Source organism: Vidua chalybeata, chromosome 2 (assembly GCF_026979565.1).
Source record: "Vidua chalybeata isolate OUT-0048 chromosome 2, bVidCha1 merged haplotype, whole genome shotgun sequence".
In the NCBI taxonomy this organism is placed as follows: domain Eukaryota; kingdom Metazoa; phylum Chordata; class Aves; order Passeriformes; family Viduidae; genus Vidua; species Vidua chalybeata.
Genome location: NC_071531.1, coordinates 4,676,771 through 4,688,343, shown reverse-complemented (window position 1 = coordinate 4,688,343; position 11,573 = coordinate 4,676,771). Strand labels below are relative to the sequence as shown.

General features: G+C 43.6%; 1 protein-coding gene across 2 annotated transcripts in view; it reads left to right on the top strand.

The window, feature by feature from the left end:
- Positions 1-11,573, top strand: part of C2CD2 (C2 calcium dependent domain containing 2) — a 37,309-nt gene that overhangs the window by 1,174 nt on the left and 24,562 nt on the right. For both annotated transcript variants that reach the window (XM_053935963.1, XM_053935962.1), the window contains exons 2-4: positions 1,109-1,207; positions 9,667-9,786; positions 10,116-10,217. In XM_053935963.1, the coding sequence (XP_053791938.1) occupies positions 1,109-1,207; positions 9,667-9,786; positions 10,116-10,217 (321 nt within the window). The remainder of the gene's footprint in view (positions 1-1,108; positions 1,208-9,666; positions 9,787-10,115; positions 10,218-11,573) is intronic.

Genomic DNA, 11,573 nt, shown 5'->3' with positions numbered 1-11,573 from the left:
TGCTGAGGATAAACTCTAGGAAGTGGCATGTCCCCAGGTCTCTGAATTTGTGTGCATCTCAGACCTAAGAGGTTCCTTCTTACATGTCAGGGAGCAGGCTGGGGAAGAAGGAAGAGTGGGGCAACATGTGTTTGTGAAAGATAAGGAGTAAAAATTAACACTTCCCAAATGTCATTGTAAGTTGGGCAGTAGAAACAAAATATTTTGTGCACCCTTTCAAATTGTGCAGTGCAGTTAAGGATGGGTTGTGCTAAGAAATGAAGGTTGGTTTGCCCTGCTCTTGTGGAAGAGAAGGGTCCAGACAGCTTGAGCACAGGTGCTGGGAACTGAAAGTAACCAGGCACAAGTGACAGCTTCCCTGAGCAGAGGGCAAAGCCCCTTGGACAGGGACACGCTCACCCTCCCTGCCCAGGTGAGCAGCTGGAGCCGGGAGTTCAGCGCCTGGCACTGCAGCGTGGCGTTGCTCCCGCTGTCAGCCTCCCAAAACAATGTCAGCAGCACGAAGCTAATGAAATTCCTGCGTGCAAAACAACCTCGGGTGATGAGGGAAGCGGGGCTGAGTGCGCCGCTGATGCTTCTCAAAGTATGACTTCAGTGCCCAAAGGCTGCCCTGCCTTGCTGTCTGTGTGAAGACTGAATGGCTGTCATCGCTGTCTGCCTTCACTGATGAGGAGGGCTGGGCAGGGGAAGGCTTCTTTCCTCACCTCTGCAAGATGATATTTGGGGTTTCTTAGTTTTGGCATAGCCTACTGCAGCTGTATTAGTGGGCCAAACCAAACATGCCTTTTCAAACTGCAGTGCTGATAAATCTTTGCTGAAGAACAGCAGTTTTGCTGGACCCTGTTGTTCATGGACTTGGCTCTGCACTGTGTATACCTTGATATTCTACTACAGGGAGAGATGAGTTATGATTAGGCCCATAGCTATGTCCTAAGTATATGTTTTCAGGCTCTACCCTGTATTATGTAGTAAGGTGTCATGCAATTAATACATGGAAGTTTTGACATACATTTGCAATTCCAGGAACTTGACTGGCAGTGCATTTTTATCACTTGTTTTCAAGTGAAGGGTTCATCACCTAACAGTGCTTCTTTTTTCTTCTTGTTAGGATTCTCAGTTGCTCACGTTTGAGGAAGATGACCCAGCAGAACCACTTGAGCTAGCAGTTAAAGAAGTTACCAGTGTTGTAAAGTCAGCTGGAGAGAAGGTAAACTTTGGATTTGTTGCCCTTCCGTGTACTTTGGGTCAGGAAATGTTTTATTAGTATTAGTGGAAGATTTATTTGTCAATAGATCTGTACCCTTGACCTGTGTTTGTTGAGGCAGGTAAGAGGCTGCCTCTCTAAAGAAGCTGTGCAAACTCTCTGCATTGATTCACTTCTTTTGCATGTTGTGAGCAGAGTGTGCTCCAGGGCTTCCACCAAATGCACAATAACCAGGGTTATGCCAAGTTCATAGCTACGCCCTCAGTGAGCTCATGGAGCAGCCCTCTCCTCCACCTCCACTGTCCTGATGATGTTTCCCCATCCTATTGCTGAAGTGTGCAGTGGGAACTTCATTGAGAAGAAGGAAATTTCTCTCCTGGGACTGGCAAACATCTTTGTCTGCCTCTTGCTGTTTGTGTGGCTGATTACAGGTTTGCTTCCTAAGTGGGAGCTGAGTAAGGATCAGTGGAACAGGTGCAGAGTCCTGAGGGTGAAGTCTTGTATTCAGTGAGGAGCAAGTGATTTCTTTCCTCCTCTCCCATTGCAAATACTGGGAGGTGGTTCAGTGCCTGTGAAATTAAAATAAGGCAAAACGTGGCTTCTTGGAGCAGTAAAAATGCTTTAAAAGGGGGAAAAAAAATCTATATATGTTTATTAGCAATGATAGCTCCTGCATTTTTGTCCTAGTGACTGTAAGTACTGGTTACATTAGGCACCTGCATCAAATTAGCCTAATGCTTTTCTTTTAGTTTTGCTTTGTTATTTTGCTTTGCTCGTCTGATTTAGATGCTAAGCAGCTCTACTATGATTCCTTTGAAAACTATGCATGCTTATCTGCCTGATACACAACTTACAGGCACACCCTGACTGGTGGCAGCTGGGGATTGTTAACATGTAAAGCTGTTTGTGTACTTATTTGCTCCCTTTTTAAAAAAAAATTGTTTCAATACCCATAGTCCCTGCCCCAGCAGTGGGGCTGGAGGGACTGGACTTGGTAGGGCTGTAGGGTTGGCACAAGTGTTCCTCTGTGCCACTGGAAGATGCCACGATGGGAAATTGTAAGGAGAGGGCACTGCTAGGTCTGAAAGTGATGTGCTGTGTCATGTGTGAAGGCAGGACCCCGGGGAGAGCTGCTGCAAATAACAGCACAAAAAACTGGTGTCTTGCAGTGCAGTGTCTAAAATGTTGCTGGAAGGGACAGGCAGGGCTGGGTTGAGCCATTCCAGCATCTTAATCGAGGTGCTACGCTGCAGACAGAAATCTAATGTGGTTTCAAAACAGCTTAGACCAATAGAAGCACATTTTAAAATTTTTTGGGATAAAACAGGTTTGTTTTCATACACTGGGTTCTTCTGAACTGTGCAAAAACCCATTTCAATAGTCTTGTGCACAGCTGCTGGAAAAAGTTCTCTGAATCATTCTTACTCCTTCACTTGAGGTATAACCTGAATATTTGAATTACAGGGTATAATAACCTTAGGGTGGCAGTCTGGTAGCTACTTTTCCTTATTCTTTAAATGCATACCTTTCTCTAAATACCTCAAGAGTTCTCTTATATGATAATTGTGTCTTATATTTCCTGAGGTAATACCAAGGGTGTTTGGGTTTTTTTGGTGTTTTCTTTTTTGCCCCATCCTCTTCAAACTCTCAATGTTTGCATGTGAAATGGAAATCTCTCCCTGCAGCTTGGCCAAACTCAAAGTTCTGACAGAAATTGGTGTGTGCTGCACAGTGCAATGCTGCAGACATGGTTGGAATGCTGCTGCTTCTCAGCTTGGCCCAAGCTGTGGTGATGGAACAGAGCTGCTCTGTGGCTCTGTGGCTGGAGGTTACACCACACTGCCCCTTGATAAAGCTTCTATTTATGTGTTGCTTCACTCCAATTTTGGGCCAAAGCCTAAATATATAGAATGAAGTGGCCTGTTTTCATTGTGTGGTATTGGTTGTTTTGTTTTAATAAAGTAAACATTAGAAATATTCTTAGTCTTAGCTTTTTCTGCCAGCCTTTCCATTAGTGCAGTCTGTTTCCAGAGGGCTTGAACTTCACAACAGAAACAGCAACAAAAAAGGCAATGAAAAAGAGGATTCTCTTGCTGAGGACTTGGCACAGAGGATTTGGATGGAGCAGGCTGTGATAGAAGTCTCCCTTATTTTTCTGTTTCATGCTCAAATGGAAAGGGGTAAAATTCCTTCAGAGTGCCATTCCTTTAATGTCACTGCTGCACTCCTATCTGGGACCATTCCTGGTGTTTATTTCTGATTATTTTTGGTGGAGTGAACTACCCTGACCGTGATGTACAGTTCCTGTTGTCTTTTAACTCCCCTTTTTGCTTCAAAAGCAACCCCAGATCTTTGCTGCTTTAATGACTAGGGTTTTTTTACAAGCCTAGGTGGAATTCTAGCTCATGGAGATTTTTTCCTTGGCTTTTGTTTTGTTTTGTTTTTTGCACTAATATAATCCTTTCTTCTTAATATGTTTACTCTTTCATGGTGCTTGCTGTCAGTAAATGTATTATGAAGGGATTATATTTCCTTCTAGCTTTTGTTTAGCTTGCCTGCATAAGTTGCTCCTTAAATCTCCTTTTACAATGCTGTCCTGGCTCCTGAGTCTCTCCTATGCCCCATTCTCAGCAGCAGCTCCAATTAAATCCATGTTTTTGAACTTGATGGCTGAAGGGCCACACAGCCCTACAGGTAAGGTCTCACAGTGCAAGGAGGCAGCTTCTTTTTGGCTCTGGAAGTAGTTTCCTGAGGGATTTTGTGCTCCAGTGTGCCTCTCCTGTGGCTGCTTCATGCTGTGAGTGCCTTGTTGCATCAAGGTCTCTCTCCCTGTGGTGCTGTCCTGATAATAAACTGTCCTTTGTGTGAGCAGGAGTTGTTGATTCTTACACACACACACACACACACTCTACATATTTTGTATTGCATTTCTCTCCTATGTTTCAAGGTCTTTCAGCTTTCCTGTGTGATGACCTTCCTTTATGTTGCTGTTTCCCAGCTTGTTTTCCTGAGCATCAAGTTTTCTTTCAGGTTTCTCCTGAGGTATTTCGGACTTTACCTGTGCAATGGGTTTGGGGCTCAAAAGAATCTTTGGTAACCTGTTTCCAGCTTTCACCTCCCTGCTCATTGTACTGTCCTCTCCCTTTCAAACATCCCAGTCCACCGTAATGGGGGAGTGATGGAGTAAAAGCTTAATTGTTAGTGGGGCGAGCCAAGAGAAGTAAACAAGACAACATTAACATCTAACCTTCTTCAGAACTGAGTGCCTGGTCAGGGGAGGACATCGGGGTGGGGTTTGTTTGCTTCACTGGAGGTGATCCTGGGTTTGGCTCTGCCTGTCTTCCAGCTGCTGCTGCAGATGTGTGTGGGCCACCTATAGGCTTGTGCCACATCTGCCAGCTTGGCACAGGGATCAGGGAAGCCTTAGCACTCCAACACAGAGGAGCTGTGTCTGCAGGTGAATCACTGTCCAAGCTACCACAGCACAAACTGGCAAACCTCTCCTGGAGTTTTCTGTCTCCTCTTGGTCTCTGTGTCTTCAGCTGTGCTGTGTCACAGACTGTTTGGAAAGGCTTGCATGGTAGTGGGGCCAAACTAGCAGTTCTAGTTCTGGTATTGATTTATATTCCCCTTTCTGAAATATGAGTACTGCTTCCTGTCTTTGCACTGTTTGATGTTCATTTGAACTTACTAGGTGGATTGAAAATTCTTCCCGTCCTGTCTCCTTGTACTCCCTGCTTGATTATTTCATTCCCTCACTCCCCATTTTTTCCACCTATTTGAATTTGAATTTGAATGTGTTGGTCTCAAAGGAGTGGATAAATTCACATGTTCCATCAACTTCTGCTTTGTTTCTATTGCTGACATGGAAACTCTCTCTCCTGCACTGAGTCCATCCCTCACCCTGCCTTCACCGTGGTGTTTACCACCATTTGGAAAACTGGTCTGAGGTTTTCACTGTATTTACAGCAAATTCATTTTGTCTCCTAAAAATCCACACCTGCCTGTGCCTGGGTTAGATATTGCATTTTCTCATCATCTCCCCTTTATTTGCCCTGGTCACTTGATCAATTGTTTGGGTAAAGAAGGAGTGGAGAAGAAGTTGGAGAAACCCCAGAAGAAATGAAGGAATTGGCTCTGGTAACTATGAAAATCATGTAATTCTTCTGAACAGCTGAGTGCTAATGACTGTCAAAAGGCAGAAGTTTTTGACTTGGAAAAATTTTCTTGTGGTGAGGTTTTCAGCCAAGCACACAAGCTGTCTGTGTGGCCATTGACAAGATAAGTTTTCCATGCCAAAAATAAGAGCCTGCTCATAGTAGAACCCTGTGAGACAGATGGGAAATTGTGAGGGTCCTAAATCTTACAGTGAGATCTCACAGTGAGATTTCACTGTGTGGCTGCCTCGTGGTTAATTCTGATTCTCTAGTGAAAATGTTAAATATTTGTATTAGTTACATACTACTGAGTAACCTCAAGTAACCTGCTCTTTCTGGAAGTAAATACTAAGTGCAGTAAAATGAATTTCCTTCTAGAATACAAACAAAAAAGACAATCAAGGCCCATACTGCTGGGGGTTTTACAAACACATGTGGTGTGGTCAGGGCCTGGGGAAGGTGAGGGAAATGTTACCCATCAGGGCTGTCAGAACTTCCCCCTGAAGCACAGCCAGGGAGGGAACCTGCTGCTGCACTTGGGGAGGGAAGAGTAAAGAAAAGGGAACGTGTAATGCACAAATGAATGGGGTGCCAGGGCCAAAACTGAAACCTCAAGGCAAGAAGGCACCATGTGTGAGGAGCAGGGGCACCATGGTGCTTCTTGAGATGAAGCAGCTTCTGCTGCTACTTCAGGAAGGAAAAAACAGATTTTGAAACCTGTCCAGAGGAACTGCAAAGGGAAAAAGTCTGGATATAGAGGGGAAGGGCAAAGTGGAGGAAGGGTTTTAATAGCTGTGAGTACACAAGTTTGGCCACTTGACTTTCTCAGGGAAAATAGTCTTGCTCAACCCACAGTGCTTTTTCAGTCTCCTTCGTTCCTGTGGTTGCTTATCTGGAAGAGAATTACTTTTAGGATAATTGTACTCAGAGTTTTAGGTATGTGTGAGCAGGCTGTGTCACAGCATCTGCAGCTCAGTGGAGCTGAGTGCCAGCATCTCCCATATGGGGAACTGAGCCCAGCCAGGTCTGGGAGTTCTGGCCACTGCAGCTCATCCCATCATGAGGATGTCAGGTCAGGGATGAGGAGGAGAGGCTGGAAACAGCAGGAATAACCCTGGCAGTGAGTGATTAAGTGCCAGCTGTGCACGGGGAGGGATAGCAGAGGACTGAGGAGGAGCAGGGACCCAAAGGTACCTGAGGAAGGGCTGGGAACTCCTTCCATGGGAGAACCCAAAGCACATGGAGAGAAGGGTGTTTGTGTCAAGGGAGGTGCTGGAGGGAGAAAATACCTTGATATTGGTTTCTTTGTGCTGCTACTTCACCTCACCCTATTTCTGCTAATTTAGGAGCTGTGTCTTGCCCAGAGGTAGGATCACAAAGAGTGGGGGGTGACCCCTCTGGGAGCTCAGAATCAGCTGCTCCCAGCTGCTGTGCAGGGCTTGGTTTTTAAAGAACAGTTTGTTATAAAAGTGACAGGTTTTCTAGACTCTAAAACACAAAGGGTTGATAACTGGGGGTGTCTCTGGTAAGGGGAATGGGAGAGAGAACAAGGAATATAAATTAAATTTAAGGAGAATTCTCATCCTATCAGTCCAGGTTCCTCTGGTTTCTTGTGAACACCTATCCTTCCTCTTTATCCCACTGCCAATCAGAAAGGGCTGCTTTGCCTGGCCCTCCCTTCTCCAGCTCTTCATCTGTGCAGAGAAAATGAATTTGAGGAAGCAGGTTGGAACAAGGCGGGGGAAAAGGAGCGGAGCACGGGAGGCTTCAGCGTTTTTCTTTGTGTGCCTGCCATGGGGGAAGTGGCCTACATATTTCTGCTTGGGTCTATCAAAATCACCTGCTACACTTCTAAAGGAATGTCACTCAGCAAGGCAAGCAGCAGCTGCAATCTCTTTAATCACCTTTTCACCACTTGTGGCAGCATCAGAGATGAAAACTAAGTCTCTTTCTCTTCAAATTCTAGCCCAGATTTCTGCTTCTCTCAGTATTCTGACTCCATCATCCATCCTGCTCCCAGAACAAAGGGATTCACCTGGCATAAATACATATAATTTTCCATTTACAAACATGGAACCAATCCTTTTGATGATTGGATTAAAATTTGACAGGTGGCTGTATGTGAGTACCACAATTTTTTTAGTAAAAGTGAGGACAGAGGGGGAGTAGGGCTTAGTAGATGTCATTGGCAGAAAATAAATTAACCAAGGAGACTAAAAGTCCAAACTTCACTGGTCTGGGCTTTGAAATGAATGGTAAAAATACATATAAAAAACTGATTTAGCATCTCTTGACAAAACGCAGAAAGAAAAATGAAAGTTCTGCCACCTGCAGTGTCTGTTTCCATCCTTTACTTGGAATTAAACATGATTAAGAAATAAGTGGCACATGAACTCAGTTGTCAGCTCTCTGGCCACACTTTTATTTCTTTTAAAAACATTAATCAACCATATACTTGGCAACCTTGGCTCTTGGACATCCAGAAATTCCAGATGAATGGCTCTGCATTGCATGTACAGCAAGTCCAACTTGTTCTGAATGCATTGAACTTCCTGTGGATGTGTGGAAAAAACATGTATGGATGATAAAACACTGCATTTAGGATATGGAAGTGGCAGCAGTTTTTGCATCAGACCTGTCCTTTTTTCTCCTCTTTCCTCAATAAAGAGGGAAGAACCTTTTCCAAGACTTTAAAGAGTCACTGTGTCAATCCATTTCTTTGAATTAAAGGAGTGATTCTATGTTTCATCTCAGCTATAAGTAAAACAAGCAGCTGGAAGCAGCTGGGCTCTTTGTTCTTGTTAGCTATTAAAAATCCTTTCTATTTTACCATAATACTGGGTGTTGGTGTTGTTTGTGTGGGATTAAGGTCAGAAATCACTTCTGAAGGAGTGTGGACTTTGGGAAAGGGGAGAGGTGAGGTGGACTCATTTGTCCACTTCTAAACTATAATTTGCAAAGATATAACCTGAAAAGGCAAATCTTATTGCTTGTGGGTGTGGTTGGGATTTTTATTTGTCATATTCACCTCCCCACCCCCTGCTCCTTTGTAATTAAGTCTCTACCTTAATGGATGCACTCAGGCCCTTGATAAAGCCCTGGCCATCCTTAAAATGTACCCCAGAGAGCCCAGGGAGATGAAATGTATTTAAGGAGAGACTGATAAGGATCTTCCAGGAGTTATGTGATTCCTCTCAAAGCTTTCAGCTTCAATTCCAGTGCCCATAAGTGGAGCAGTAAGTGCACAAACACAATTTAATAGCACCATGCAGAGTTTTTGTCAGACAAACCTTGCAGGGAGTTATTTGTCTGTGCATTGCATTGACCTGGTTCCCTCTGCCTGAGTCAGTGTGAGGAGGGCCCAGCTGTCCTTTCCCCAGTGGAGCTGTGGGGACAGTAACCACAGAGGGATGGGGACAAGCAGCTCTCCTCCACCAGCACATCTGTTTGCAAAACAAACATGCCTCTATGGTGTGATGAATAATTTCTGACTTCCACCCCATGGGCTTTCCTGTGCTGCCAGGAGCCCTCCAGGAATTTCTGCACACTCCAGGAATTCTGCATGGCAGCTCCAGCAGCTCAGTCAGTTTGCAGAGGGGAGGGAGCAAAAACTGTCCACTGTTTACAAGCTCAGTGTGACAACAAGTTAAATTACTGCTCCTAAAAGTGCAGTGCAGTCAAGTGGCACTCAGACTTTTCCCATTTAGCTTTGTCACCACATTTCAGGCTTTCTTGGTTTGGTCAAAGGTTTGAATAAATTCTTAAAGGCTCCTGCTCCTTCTTACCCACTGAGAGCTGGAATTACTCAGACAGAATCCTCTGCTGTAACAGCAGGTTTATACCAAAGTTTCACATTTGTAGGATACCACTGAATTGAAAATTGTGTGGTAAATCAGCTGTCCTGTTGTAGGCTACTTAGCTCAGAGCAGGAGTGGAAGAAGAACAAACATCTTTGCCCTCTTGGAGCTTTAATACATAGATCTGTGAAATGGAAAGGAGTCCTTGTCAGGCAAGGAGTTACTTCTGAATTAGGTAATAATTCAAAAGAAATTTTGGGAAATGCCATGATTTGCAGGTATTAGATTTCATGTACAGATTTGAACACTTGAACTATGTGCTTTTAGAAGAATGTGCAGAAGGAGATGGGAACATGAATGAAATTGCTTAGAAATTACCCACCTGTGCAACTTAGCAGAATTCTGCTAGCTTAAATTCCTTTCTTATTTTCTTTCTTGCCTTCACCAGACCTTCTGAAGACTAATTTCTTTTCCCCTTCATTTCCTCTCGTCCTTTTCCTTTCTCCAGGTGGTTTCTTGCAATGTTGTGGGAGATTCTGTGAAATTCCTCGTTGCTGTCTCAGCCCCTCCACCCACAGCTGCTGAAGCTCAGTCGTATTTTGTGAAGCTGTCCCCAGTCCACCTGCAGGTAAAGTCTTAAGTGTTGTTCTTTCTTCCCTTCCTTTTGTTTCCCCTCTGGGGCAAGTGGTAAATACAGAAATTAAGCTGCCTCTTCAGGAGACTGGGGATAAATAACATGTTGGGTAGACTACTTGGATATCTAGAACAATTCCCTTTTTTAAGTGGCATGAACTCTCAAAGCTTAAGCAACTTCTGCCTCCTTAGAGTGTCACTTTGAAGCTACCTACTCAGAAACTGGTGTCATTCTTCCTGTGATGAGCCTTAACGTGGAGATTGACCAACAATTTCCTTCCAGGACACCACAACACTCTACAATAACTCTTTTCCTGTCCACAGCTTCAGCTTTATGTGAAAGACAAAGGAGAAGATGTCAAAGTTGAGTGGTTCCTCATTAACACCGAAGAAATCAACTTTGAAATCCAGCCAGCAGTGCAGGAGGTCAGTCAGTAAGTTTTATTTGTTGTAATGGTAGAGCAGATGGGTCTCCATCCCCTTGGTCCAAAATGTGGTGCAAAGCATCTCCCATGGATCATCTATCAAACCCCTACACCTCTGAAATCCAGCAACACCTCTCAAGATCACTGAAACAAGTCTGTATTTGACAGACAAATGACTTTGCAAACATCTTTCATCCAAATTCAAGGTGTGAAAAATGTCTGTTCCTAAATATCTTCTCTCAGAACACTTCTAAAATAATTTTAAAACCCCCAGTTGTTGTGGTATTTCCATCAAAGCAATTAAAACATTGCTTCTTCCCTAAATTAAATAAGTTTTGAAATCTGGCAGCAATAGACCAGGAATGGCTGTGAAAAATACAATTATTTAAGGAAATGATGGATGATCTAAAGATATTTTGATGCTGGAATTGCACCTGAGCTTTGTATATGAGCACTGATTCATTGGGCCATCCCCTGCAAGAGTTCCATCTTGATTGGGATTCTCTTCTGTGTTTGACCCTTCACAGTTTTTTATTTTTGGCACAAATGTGGTGATTTAACTGTTTCCTACAACTGAGGGGAAGACTTGTTTGTGTTTTGTGAAGTTGTTTTCTTGCCTGAAGGCCTTGTTAAAAAATAATTTTATTGTAGAGTTGCTTCTAAAGACCTGTATTGAGAGAGCTACAATCATCATAATTTATTACCACAGCTTTTGTCTGTAAAAATGTGAAACTCATAACTAAAGACAGACAAGCCTTTTGAAGTGTGTTTTAATGTAGGTTTTACCATGCACACGTAGCATGGAAATGACCTTCATATGCTGGGGTGGCATGTTGATTATCCACATTTGAACAGTCATTAACTATTAAATCCTTCCTGACAAACACAGATGACTCTGGTGCAGTCACTGGACTTCACAATCAGCTTTTTGCTAGGTGCCCAAATCCAGCTTTGCAGAGTTGCACCTGTTCTGCTTTGCCTGCATTTTTAGAATGAGCCTGTGAAGTTCTTTATTCGTTAGAGGGCTTTATTTTCACTTTGAAGTTTGTATTGGCCCTTATGGAAGAGGAGAGGCAATAAACAAAGGGCTACAACCTGTGAGCAAGCTACACCTGAGAAATTGCTTCAGCTCCTAAACTTCAATGTCAGCTTTTGTGTCTTGTTTTCTTTCTCTTTCAGAAGCAATACTGTGTGTACAAACAAATACCTCTAATTACTTGTGATTATCTGCACAGTGGTTTTGACATCACACAAGCTGGGTTTAATAACCCATTTTCTCTTGGTAATGGCTGGATGAACCTGAGTTGTGTTGGGCAACCTGGCTGACTGGTAGGGTTTGGATTTACACAATTTACAT